We start from the raw sequence: 13,612 nt of genomic DNA on the forward strand, positions 1-13,612 counted from the left end.
GGAGGTTGTGGATGCTCCATTCTTGGAGGTGTTTGAGGCTGGGTTGGATAGGGCCCTGGGCAGCCTGACGTGATGGGGGGCAGCCCTGTCAGTAGCAGAGGGATTGCAACCAGATGATCTTTGAGGTCCCTTCCAACCCAAACCATTCCCTGATTATATGACTTAGGGACTTGGTGTCCTTGATTCTCAAGTGATCGCCCCATGTGTGATCTCCAGTGATATGAGAAGCCCCAGAAGATCCATTGCTGTGCTTAGTTTTCCGTAGCCAGAACCATGCCTGATGCATCATCCCTTGGAGCAACAGCACATCTCCATATGTTTCTGTGTCTATTTTTAAACTGTGGACCTGAATGTGGCCCTTTGTACTTCAGCTATCCTTTTGCTGATGAGGAAGAAGTATTTTTATTCTATGCCTTGTTTATTTAAATGTCAGCCTTTTAAATCAAACCCGTCCCTGTGTGCATAAATCTGATGGAACAGCAAGGGGGTTTGAATGGAAGCTCTAAGCATAGTAATAAGAGCAGTAAAACTATACGTCCTGTGTACAAATACATTCTTAATTGCTGCTGTTAAAATACAGTCTTTTATGAACTCTTTCTCTATTGCTGTAAACTACCTATAATATAAAATCTCTCCGGTATTTAAACTAAATGGCATGGCTAGGAAGAAGATATCTCCTGATGAATGAAGACAATTTAAAATGTGGAACAGAACAGAGTAGGATGAGTATTCAAAAAGCCACAGTCAACTTTTTGCACACACACACATCAAATCATTAAAAAAATGCCACTGCTTGCAGTATCGGTGCGTAGTCATAACTGCTCTATTTATAATGCAGTATTAAGCTGTAGTTATGTTACTGTCTACTGCTACATAAACCATCAGGAAAGGAGAGAATAAATAAGGTTTGTGCAGATTTCTTAGTCTCGCTACTACCTCACTACTTGCATTACTCACTACTAGTGCGAGACCACACTACTCGCACTTCTTGCTCTGCAAGGAAATTGCATAGTTGATATTCCGAAAGGGGTACTTCAAAAGGCTGCAGCAGAGGTGGGATGGTTTTGGGGGATACAGGATCTCAGCTAGCATTCATCAGTGTGGCCCATGGAAATCAGCCTCAGCCTTGGTAAATGCACATATCTCTACCTAAAAATGAGTAGGGGTCTCGGAGTATAATCTACTCCAATTCCACTTCATAAACTGATTGTCACCACTTGGGGATTTCAGTCCTCTCTTCAAGCTGGGAAAGATAAATATAGGTCATGTTCTTATTCTTGGGGGTGAAAACCTCAGAGATTGAGCACTGGGAGCAATGTGCTAACCTGGTGAATGAGAAACATATGTGACCTTCAGCAGGACAGATAGATATGTGATATCATAGCACTGATTCAGAAGCTCGCTCTTCTCAAAGTCAGGAGCTATTCTAGCAGTGACATCCACCTTAAGTGTACTGGTTAACTGATAAGGAGCACGTCGATTTCTTTTAAGTGACTTGTAGTAATACTTACTAAACCATAGTAAGAGGAAAAAAGTGCTATCATCTGCAAACCACTTAAAGTCATAACACTACTGAGCATATTCTGCCGGAGATCCTTGGCCTTGCTACTCTCTCATAACAGTTCTTTGGGTAAGCAAAGAATAAGATGGTTCCATGCAATAATTCTCCTGCTTTAGTAAGAGGATTACCAGAAATCCGTATTTTGTTTTTTAATAACCTCCACAGGAGCCTTGAAGCAAATGAATGTACTTGGCAACAGGTCCTACACAGGCATATAAACCCTAGATAAGCTAAAAAAATTTAAATTGTTTTTTTTTTTTCCCTTGGGCAATATTGGTATGTCCGTTTTTCTAATCTTTAATTGAATGTTAGAGTTAGCATGTTGATAATTTGGTTTAATATCAATTTAATTCTATTCAGACTGTGGTAAAGTAATTATACTATTTGACGTAGGGAAGGACAGGCTAAGGAAGCTGAGCAATTTGATTCTGCAAGACATTGTACATTAAGACGTGTCATGCTGATTTTTGCAAGGCCGTACTTACTGTGGTCCAACTGACCTGCTGACCCAGGTCTGTAAAATATAGTGTAATGATGGAGGACGCTGCAAGGCTTTGAATGTTAACAGAATCCTTCAAATAGGGCCCATCTGGAATGACAGAAAGGGAAGAGAAAATGGCACAAACTGCAGACATCTCATCTGTTCAGTGGCTTAGCATAATGCATAGGCTGCCCTGCTAATGGTCATATAGTTGAACCCTTTTCTTTGTGCTGAACTCTACTGACTATGCCTCAAATGTAAAAGGCACTGTTTGTTTTCCATTTCATTTTGGTGACTTGATGCTTATTTTCCTGGTTATCAGCTTATAGTATTTCTATGAGAGCTTCTCTTCCCTCTTTTTCTCAAAAGAATGAGGCTGACATGACGCTGGGTGGCAATGCACAGGAATTGTTTTGATGCTATCTAGACCATTAGAGAGACACGTTTCATAGATTACTTTTAATTCTGTCTCCCAAGACTAATGGGAAAGTCAATGTTACACAGCCTCTTGGTCACTGATGACTCTTGATAGTTTTTGTCTGAACATTCACGTTTTTAGGGTATAAGAGGTGGCACTATCATCGTGATGAATGCAAGTTCTTGGGCAAACTTGCCAAAGGCTTAGTAATATGTTTAACATCTGTATGAATACTTACTGCGTTCCAGTTGCAGGCCAACACGGGAAGGGTACCACTGGGGACCTGTTCAAATCACAAAGCATGGCTCTTAATTTCATGGTGTGTGATCTAAATTTCTCTCCTTGCTAGTATACTTTTTAGCGGATGGCTACGAATATGAGGTTAAAAAAAAATCTTCCTTGGGTATTAACTATACAAGGAGAGCACAAGAGAGCTAAGAGAAATGCACAATACATATATATAGTTGGAGCAGAAATCTGTTTTCCCCAGTCAGGTGCTGGATAGGCCCAATCTCTCTGTCTGCACATGAAAAATGCAGAGTGCATGCACCACTGTGGAGTATAAAGACAACCATATTTCTTACAATATTTGCCAAAAATCCATTTTAAATGGAGTTAGTCTAGCTTCTACTCCCAACGTAATGCTTTTTGTACCATCCAGTCCATAGGGATGGTTTAAGAATATAAGATCTGGCTAGGAATATGCAACTAATGCTATTTCTTAACCACAGATTCTCAGTCAGTAATCCCATTAGGCAGGTTGTGACACAGAAAGCAGAGGTATCTGGGTATGTCATACTGACATACACATGATTTTCCATGTTGCTCATCAACTTAAAGATGTTCTCTCATTCAAAAAAGCAGTTTTTTTGAATGGTCTAGTTTAAAGACTGCTCTCAGATGTACAACAGCAGTTGGATGTTGCTATGAGATGCTCTTTGATTTTTTGGGTGGAAACCAGACAGTTTGTTCAAAGAGGTACCAATCTGTGGCTGCTTTTGTGTTGCTCAGTGCAGAGAAAGTAAGTGCCAGAGAAAGATTGCAGAAAAGATGATGGCTATCCAAACAGTTAACTTTTCCCATTCTGTGTGGTACCTATATTTAAGAGGCTCAGAACCTACAGCTGTGCAGACTGGAAGGGGAGCAGCCTGGATCAGATGAGGACCAGCATATTCAGCACACTCTCATTTCAAAAGCTCTTGAGCTAAGTGTGAGTTTTGTAGGCAAGGACAGGTATTAGATTAATGTGCCAGCACTAAAGCAGGAGGTGAGAAACATCCATCAAGTATGGCACAATTTTCTTTTTTTTCAAAAATCCGAAAAAAACCATGGCTATTAAAGATAACAGAAGGAAGATAAAGAAAGAGCAGCGGTCTAACTTGTTGAGAAATATATAATTTGCTGTGGGATAGCAGATATCAATAGTTATTTGGGATCTTGAAAGGCAGTGTACCTTTTAAACTTCCCTCAGCACCCCCCAATTCATACTACAGTATGTTTCAATAAAAGACAATTTACCTAATCCTGTGAGAACATGCTTTTAGGCATGACCCATAATCTGCACAAGGGCAAACAAAGGTTGTGTTTAAGCATGTCATCCCACATTTCCAGTGGTTTAGCCCAACTGCACTGTTATTTTTGAACATACTCAAAGATCTAGTCAGATGGGAGAGTGCCTTTGCTGCTGCTTGTCTGCAGTGCTGTTGTTATCACACTGCTGTGTCTCAGATTTCCAGGCCATCCTCCATAGAATACCATGTGTATTTTGCTGGAAGGACTGGAATTAATTATGATTAAGCTAAATTCAGCGTCAGAAGCAGCTAAATTAGGTGTCTAATCAGCACATCAATTAATTCTTGCTACTGCCTGTCAGAACAGGGGCTTGATGGCTCCCTCCAATACCTGGAGCCAGCAGAAGCTGGTAGATTAGCTTCACCTACCATCAGCAGGAGTTCACAAGTGCCTGTACTCCAGACAGAGTAACTAAGTACTCATTAAAGACAAAGACATAGCTGCAGCTGAGTGCAATGCTTGACAGCCTCTTTGTGTTCCCACATCTGGCAAAACTCCTCTTGTTTCCAGGAGCTGGAAGGTTTATTTTTTCCAGGGAATTTACTTTTAGTAGTGTTTACTTCCTAGTTTATTCTTATTATTATTCATAGAATCACAGAATGGCTTAGTTTGGAAGGGACCTTAAAACCCACCCAGTTCCAGCCCCCTGTTGTGGGGGGATCAGGCTGCCCAGGGCCCCATCAGTCTGGCATGGAGCACTCTGAATACATTTCCTTGGTGCCTTATGTAGAGATTAATGGCAATCTAAGCACAGGTGACTGAAGTTTATCTTGCAACTCCTACTGAGTATAAGGATAGTCATGACTTATTTTCTACTCACTACTACAGTGAGAGTACATAACAACTTGGCATCCTCAAGATGTCATGTTCCCTATGTGTTCCTTGGGATCAGCAGAGCTGCTGTGTTCCTGTATGCAGAGTTCATGATTTGGCTCAGCATTTCGCACTTGGACAAAAGCTGTAAAAGGAATTTAGTTTGCAGCCCACTTGTATATCCCAGACTGTTTTTGACTTTCAAAAAAAAGGCAGGCTGACCAGAACCTAAGAAGGACCATTATGGTTCAAACCATTAGTCTGATTAGTCAACATTAAATCCTTCAACATTTAGCTAGTATTGTGGTTTCTCCACTGTATTTTCTAGGTTTTTAGTATTTCTGCAGAATAACTTTCATTCCATTTCTTGCAGCGTGCTTAAATAGCTATTGAAATAGCTTCCTGGTTTTCCATCTCCTACTTGATTCTTTCTATTCTCTTGAATTATCCTTGAGGATTCAGAATGTATTTCTGTCTTTAAAACTATCATCCCCGAATACATGCATGTGAGCACTTGAAGGCTTTCCCCATTCCTTATCGGAAAGAATATTCACAAACCACTTGATTATTTTTATTATTATTTTTTTCCCACTGTTAGGCTGCAGACAATCCTCCTATGTGTATGTGCTTTCTTTATTCTGGAAATGTAAGTAACTCAAAGTGACTGTTAATCCATTTACCTTATTCTGACTTCTGTCATGAATCTGTTCGGGCTTTGTGGGATGTTTTAGTCCAAAACAGAAAAAAGCCAAGTAAAGTAAAAATCTTTTAATGCTATTACCTTAAAACATCTTAATTTTTCCACTACAAGAGCAGAAGATGATATTTTCTTGGAAAGTGACAGTGAGGTAAAGAAAGTAAACACTGAGTTTGCTTTTCATATTCTGTTTTTAAAAATGAATGTGAAGAAAACTGTTTGATTTAATATAATATCTGCCAGCATTTAAAACCAAAATTTAAACATAAGCCAACTGATGCGTTAGAAGGAAGGATATGTAAAAGTTGATGGCTACCTTTAGTTTGAACAAATCCATCGAATGTAACCACCTGCTAATACTGGAGATAAAAAGATGTGCTATTGAACAAGCATTCGAACACTTACTAAAAATGACAGCTTCCGTATCATACCCAGTTGCCAATGCTTCAGTTCATTCCTTGTTCTGTAGTTAATTACATGATCAAATGCCAATTTATCACAGTGCATTTATGAGGTTGAACAGACCTGTGTGAAAGCAAAGGTTGAAAAAAAAAAAAATACATGACGAGGATCTCTCCTACTGGGAAACTGTGTTCTTTAGGATTCAACCCTGCAAAAGCAGTTCCTCTGGGGAACAAGGAGTCTAAGAAATGCTAACAGAAGCTGATGGACACAGTTTAGAGAATTAGCATATTGACTTTCTGTGAACAGCTAATTTTATTATCAGTTAAATTGTTTGCTTCTCACTGTTTTTCACCAGGCATGCATCTCTTATAACAAATAGGGTTAATAATTACAAGCAATACCTGCTGTGATATGAATAGGATGATGTGAACAACAAAATTACTGTAATCAATCAGCAGCAGTGTGTTGCTTAAATTTGCAGAAGTACAGGAGATTCTGGGGAACACTGTGGCACCGATAGCCTTTACATAGTCACCTAAGGTCAGACATTAGCTGAGGAATGTAACAGCCCTAGTCTGTATGAACTGAGCGTGCCTGAAATACACTCATCGCCTTAACCAGACTGTCATTTTGATATGTCTTGCAGGAATAAGAGATTGCTAAGAAATACTTAGATACTGCTGTGGAGGAGAAGGTGTTTTTATATGCAATATATGGAGACAAATATAGTGACACACAGTTTATCTGAAAACTAACTTACTGAGGTCTTTCTTTGACAAGTAAATGCTGAACAAATATAGTCATTCTGTGTCCGTGACCTTAAACAGCACTGGTCACAAATGTTCTTTTTCTGGGTTGGAGCAGCGTACAGAGTTATCACCGTACTGACAATCGCAGCCTTGCTGGACTGAGGTTTGCCTGCCCTTGCTTCATGGAGCTGACAGCAGGAGGCTGAATGCTGAAATGAAGTGAAGCTGTTGTTTTCTGCTTTGCTTTGGAAGAAAAGGCTGTGGGATTTGTTATGCTAGTATGGCATGTGAGTGATTCTTGAGCTGTAAGGCTCAAGATGAAGGCAGTAAGCAATGCATACCTAAGAAAGCACAGTAAAACTGAACTGGTCCACAAGGCCCAGAAAGAAAGTATCTGAAGGTATTACTGTGCTTACTTTCACTGACAGCTGCTGAGTACTGTACTGGCACAGAACTGGGCTAGTAAAGGCAGGTGGGAAAAAAGATGCTGTTTCTACCCCTTGCTAGGTCCTGACAGCATGGAGCTGGCCCTCCAAAGGCACCTGCTGGATCCAGAGTCTTTGACAAGGCTGTGTTTTTCATTGTAGCTGGACCTTTGATGTGCTGTATCAGAGTGCTCTGAGAGGGAGCAAGATCTTGAACAAGATCCGTGTTTTTGTGAGAAGTCTGTGGAATAGAGCAGGCCAAGCATGTCCCATTCAGTAAAATCTCAGCAGGTTTTAATAGCTCTGTACCCAGGGATAAATCCCTTTTCTTTCTCAGCTTCCATTTCCTCTGTGGTGCTCAGGGACAGGATTTAGCAGGAGGTTGTTAGAGTTAAGGTAGTGTGGTTGCGATTGGACTTGATGATCTTTAAGGTCATTTCCAACCTGGGAGATTTAATGATTCTATGATTTGTTTCATTTGTAAGCTTTCCAGTCAAGATCTTTGGCCAGGTGTTTTCTAAAGGCAGCTTGACTCCTAACTGCTATGACAACAAAAATAACCACTTTTTTAAGAACACGAAATTTCGAAGAGGAGTGATCATTTATTTCTTCTATTTTTTATAATACATCAATGCACCTAGCTGTGAACACACTGCTTGCACAAAGAGCAAGCCACAGGCAGGCCAAAGTGATGCCTGCAGACCTTGGCTATACCAACAGTATGCCACCCTGTGCATTTCTTTTTCCTTAAAAAGCCCTCAGACTTTAGCTATATTCCAATCAGTTAATAACAGACAAATTTCTTAAGAGTCAGCATAGCTTGTAGTAATACAGATCAATTGTTATTAGTAGCAAACAGAATATTATTTGTCATTTAGAGGTCGATTTCTGTCACTAGCAGATTAAGCTTTCAATTTTCCATCTCAAACAGCTTGACACTGAAACTAACTGAAAATTTAGACAAGCAAAGAGCATCAGGCACTGAAAGCAAGCAAGCATGAGAACAATACTTATATGCATATTCAAATAATTAGGGAGAAAAAAGGAAAGAAAAACTTGCCTTGTGCATTTCAATTTTCCTTGTTGCCTTCTACAGATGTTGTAATTAATTTTGATCTTTGTGTGTGGAATTACATTTAAATTAATGTGCATGGGCAAGGAAAGGGAGTGAGGATCACCTTTTGTTTCACTAGTAACAAGCACAAAGCAGAATACAGAGAAACAAGAAAACTGATCAGGGAATGCCCCTAATTCCCGCAAGGAAGTGAGGACATGCCAGATACACAGTGCTGCAGTAGTGCATTTAAACAAAGTCTTATGTCTTCCTAAAGACTTATTAAGTCTTCCTATAATAAGTCTTACGAGGGGCAACTGAGGGAGCTGTGGTTGTTCGGTCTGAAGGGGGCTCAGGAGAGACCTTACAGCTCTCTGCAACTGCCTGAAAGGAGATGGTGGCGAGGTGGGGTCAGCCTCTTTGCCCAGGTAACAGTGATAGGATGAGAGGAAATGGTCTTAAGCTGTGCCAGGGGAGGTTCATGTGAGGTATTAAGAGAAATTTCCTCTCAGAAAGAGTGGTGATACATTGGTACAGGCTGCCCACGGAGGTGGCACAGTCACCATCCTTGGAGGTGTTCAAGAACTGCAGTGATGTGGCACTGTGGGTTGTGGTCAGTGGGCATGGTGGGGGTGGATTGGGGTTGAACTGGATGATCTTAGTGGTCTTTGCCAGCCTTAATGATTCTGTGATTTTTATATAAAACACAGTTTTGTCAGTTTGTTGACAAATTTGCTGTTGTGCAAGAAGTGACCCAAACATGAGAAACTATTCATTAAGGGACATTGAATTGACAAATTATGTGTTTCAGGGACTAGAAGGTAATGTTCCTTGTTTGTCTTGCCTGCTCGTGTGAAAAGATAGGATTTCTAAATACACAGCTTAATGTTTGGTGGTTTAGACCTAAATCTCCTCACTTTAGGAAGTACACAGTGGTCCAACAAGCTCAGCTTGTGCAGCAAAGATAGCTCAAAAACTCATCTGTGCCTCTACCTCAGATGTAATGGGCAGAGGAGAGTCCTACCCCAAGCCTAGCTGTGCTTCTTTAAAAGCAGTTCTTAGCCAATTAGCTAATAAAATATGCTAATGAATTATCATTTTCTTTCAGTATGTGACCGTACAGCTCTCTCCCCAGCCTCTACTCTAATTAGAATGCATTCCCTCACTAGCCCTAATAGCAGCACTTTATTTTTCAACTAATGGCTGCACCAATGCCATCAACAATCAAGTGAACACATTTGAGCTGCCATGATTTCTTCCTTAGTGCAAATTAAATTCTCGTAAATTCATTCCTAGATTCACCACACTGAAAATGAATCCCCACTAATAAGAGGACTGAATTGTAGCTTCTCCAGAAGCTGTAAGGAAGAAGCAGCACAGAGCTGCCCTGCTTCAGCAACAGATCAGGTAGATGAGTCAGTGGCTCTGTGATGCCCCCGTGCTCTCCCTATGAGAAGTTTATTTCGGCTGGTTTAATTCTCCTGTCCCACCACTTTAATTAGGTTAAGTGGAGGCTTCTGTGCCTCAGAAGCATGCCTATGAGGCTTGGGAAACTGCTCTTACCCCCTCTGCATATTGGAGATAACTAAATGCAAGAGCAGGAAATGGATAGATGTACAAAGAGCAATTAGAAGTAGGCACCTAACTAACACTGTAACTGTGGGAGTCGGGCAGAGAATCAGCACAGCCAGTGAATGAGCTGCAAACCCAGAATGACTTGCACATTTATTATTTCAATGGTGAATTATTTCTAGCAGCAACTATATTTAGAATCGTTGAGGTTTGGGGACAACTTAGAAAGAGACAGAACTCCCCACTACAATATTGCTTTTATTGTAAATCATTTGTTCAGCTTCTTGTCTTTGATTACCTGCATTCGTTAACTTGAAATAATAGTAAATATCAAGTTTTATTTGAAAGATTTCTTATTTTAATTGTCCTTAGATATTCTCCTCCTGCTCAAATAGGAAAAAAAAAAGCAGGATATGAACAGAAGAGAGCAAACAAATGCAAACACATCACTGTCACAGGGTGACATGTTCTACATCTGAGGTCTAGGCAGGGTCTCCTGCTCTTGTTCTGCTCACCTGAGGTTCCTCTCATTCTAGCATGAGAGTTCTTTCCTCTTCTGTTATCTCAGCATGTTGGCTCACTACTGTAAGAAGTCTCGGCGTTTTTTGTGCAAACGTATTCACCTACGCAGCTCCTTTTAAGAGAAACTACTGCATCTTTTTTGCAGAGCCATCTGCCCAGCTCTGGTGTCCAAAGGCATGGGGATGCTTACGAGAAAAACCCTGATGTAGACACAGAACACATTCAAGATGAGAAACCCCCCAGTGGTTCTTCATGACTGTGAAGAATGTCATGAATTCTTCATGACAGTGATCTTGACCCTGCCCTCATCATCAGGCATCTCATTAATGGCCATGAGATTCTTTTCACAGTCATGAAGAACCACTGGGGGGTTTCTCATCTTGAATTCCTTAAATCAATGTTTAGCCTATGTGAATGTGGTGGTGAACAGCAGGTTCAAGTTGGAAGCAAGATAACATCATAATACCAGAATTTAAATTGCGGTAGGAGCTCTTTAAAAACAAAAGTAACTTTGGCATCTTCAATTTACAGTTCAGTAGGCTATAATCCTTCATTTTATCTGTGAATTGCACATTCTCTAGGGCCTGGATTACTTCTGTGGGGCCTTGTACTGTCCTTTTCTCAGTTGAGCCATAGGCACTGTAATAAGACACTTTGTAAGTAACAACAGGCAATTCTGATAACAATTTTAGTTGTTTCTCATCTAGATCTGTCAATTGCATCTCCTGCAAAGGAAAGGAAAGTGAAGAATCTAGCTATGAAATTTTCTTTTCTTAATGAGGCATTTAAATAGCATCTCACACTTGTTCTCCAGTTGTTTACATAGGATGTCATTTGTGATGCATTGTTAAAGCCCTGTAAATCTCAGTTGGGAGCAATATCCCAGAGAGCAGAGAAGACCAGTTCTGCTTCAAGCTACATCTCTATAGATACATTGCCTTTTCTTTCGTTATATTATTCATCTGAAATGATATCTGTAATCCAGCTAATGAAATGCAGTAGCATAGCATCAGATGAAGCATCTGCTAAAAAGAGGAAAAAAAAAAAATGTGAGTTTCCATTAAAGTTTTTTGAGATGATGATCTCTTCTCTATTTCTAGTTTGAAATATCCCTCTCTTTTTTTCCTGAAGATCAGCTTATTTCATAAGCTTTTGTGTTCTAGACACCTTGCTGCTTCCAGTTCAATAGGTCATTAGGCATATATTTAAGTCACTAATTGTCCCAAGCAGTTCTTAGAGATCACAGCCAAAACAGACAAAAGAGTGCAAGGTAGATGAAAGGTGGGTTAATCATTCCTAATTTATAGATGAAAAAATGAAGCTTGAAAGGGATAAAGTGTCTAGCACAAAATTCACCCATGTCAATAACATGACTCCTATTGGTTTCAAACTAAACATCAAAGATGTGTGTCCCAAATCCCAAATTCATTTCAGTGTAAATTAGGAAACTTTAAACACCCCAGCCATCCCTCTGACACTTACTGTTATCCTTAATGACCAAAATACTTGAAATATTTGTCTTAGAAGTGCTGCTTGAGGTCATATGTGGCTAAGTGCATTGCATAATGGTCCTGCATGTGGCAGGGGAGTTGGAGATTCATGATCCTCAAGATCCCCTCCAACCCTGGCCATTCTGTGATTCTTTGGCACCAACTGCATAAGCCAAAACTCAACCATAGTATTAGTTCCTGAATTGGTTTCTTAATACAGTACAAACTGAAATTATTTTTTATAGCCACATTTATATTTCAGAAAGCAAAATTCAGGGGATGCCTGATCAGATACTTCTCAGACTGATTTAATATCTGCTATATAACTAACGAGATTGAAGCACTCAATAAAAGTGAACTGCAGCTGCCTGGTTTTCACTCTTTTTCTGGAAGGCTACAAGGTAACTGCAACATTATGACTGCAGCTGAAGCACACTCTATCTTTCCTTTCCCTTTGGAAAACTGGCCAGAATTGTTGTGTTTTGGTTTGTTTTTTTTTTTTTTTTTTTTGTAATTCCCTCTGATTGAAAGGGAGAAAGCATCTAGCACAAAATTCACTTAAGTCAATAGTGTGACTCCCATGCTATTGTGTGGGGAGATTGCAATTTCAGGTGTAAGTATAAGCTCTAAATTTTTAGTCGCTTTAAAGATGAAAATCACTAAGTTAACTCAGTTTGGCTTCTGCTTTCTTTTAACTATGTTATGTCAGTGATGCCACTCTCATTTCCTGCCTAGCTATTAGAAAAGAAGTGAAAACATTCCCAGCTCTTACAGATGCTGCAATTGCCTTGACAGATAAGCTATAAATTAAAGCCACACAAATCTATGCCAACAGATGGACACTTGCATTTTGTGAAGAGAAATTCGCACAGATGATGCGCCACAAATAAACTGATTCAGAGGTCATTCTCCTGTAACTTCTTGCTGGGGAGGTCAGATCTGAAGCTGACTGGTCAGGCTGGCCTCCTGGCTACATCAGCAGGCCAAGGCAAGAATTCAGGCTTCTGTTCTGATATGCACGCTCTACAGAGACAGGATGCAATTTACTCATGGATCAGATTGGATTGGGAGCTGGGGAGGAAGATGGCAGAGATTTTCCATGGGAAGATCTGTTGCTCACTCTGTGCTTAGTTTTGCAAAAAAGTAGTAAAGAGTTTAAATATGTATGGAGCTCACTGTACCATTAGCAATAAATTCAAGGAGTTTGTAGTCAGGTGAGTGGTGTCAACAGGCACAGAGAATTAAGATGACCTTAGAATGATGTCATTTGAGGGATACTTACATTCAGTGTAACCTAGTCTCCCATTAGTATCTACTGTGTGGCTAAGACAAGAGACAAATCAATTAGAAAATGAAATAAATCTCATCATGTTTCCTCCTCCTAATCTACCCATTTTCATTTTGGAGTTCAGTGCAGATGAATGAGTAATTTACCCAGATGAAATGACTGTACTTCATACTGCCCATTTGCAGTAACTTCTCATCCCTAGTGTTTCACCTTTAGTGTTAATTTCTAGTTAAGTTATAAATGCAGAGAGAGGAAAAATTATTGAAAACAATCAGTGGATGTGACTGCCAACTCTGTGCGTCCTGTGAATCTGCACGGGGGTGCATATGGGCCTGTGAACTTTGCAGCAAGACAGTCAGCACAGGAGGATATTGAGAATTCATTCATCTATGAATTTGAGCTGTGTCTCTGGGGTAGTATGAACTGCGTAGGATAAAAATGGGGAGGAATGACTTTGAGATTTATTAAAAACTCTATTTTGCAGCTGCCTTCCTGCCCAGAGAGTGCTGCTGGCTCAAGGCAACTCAGACCAGTACCAGATCATGGCCCTGTTTCCAGAACGTTG

At 40.1% G+C, this 13,612-nt stretch overlaps 1 protein-coding gene and 1 long non-coding RNA gene across 6 annotated transcripts in view; one reads left to right on the forward strand and one right to left on the reverse strand.

The window, feature by feature from the left end:
- TECRL (trans-2,3-enoyl-CoA reductase like) overlaps window positions 1-13,612 on the reverse strand; it is a 51,795-nt gene that overhangs the window by 20,155 nt on the left and 18,028 nt on the right. For 3 of the 4 annotated variants that reach the window (XM_085222630.1, XM_085222633.1, XM_085222632.1), the window contains exons 3-4: window positions 2,699-2,743; window positions 2,047-2,150 (exon numbers count right to left, since the gene is read on the reverse strand). In XM_085222630.1, coding sequence (XP_085078756.1) covers window positions 2,047-2,150; window positions 2,699-2,743 — 149 coding nt within the window. The remainder of the gene's footprint in view (window positions 1-2,046; window positions 2,151-2,698; window positions 2,744-13,612) is intronic. The other variant, XM_085222631.1, reaches the window with a different exon arrangement.
- Window positions 1-13,612, forward strand: part of LOC104910599 (uncharacterized) — a 32,730-nt gene that overhangs the window by 1,311 nt on the left and 17,807 nt on the right. The window lies entirely within an intron of this gene.

The sequence above is a fragment of the Meleagris gallopavo genome, chromosome 4, assembly GCF_905368555.1.
Source record: "Meleagris gallopavo chromosome 4, MGAL_WU_HG_1.1, whole genome shotgun sequence".
In the NCBI taxonomy this organism is placed as follows: Eukaryota; Metazoa; Chordata; class Aves; order Galliformes; family Phasianidae; genus Meleagris; species Meleagris gallopavo.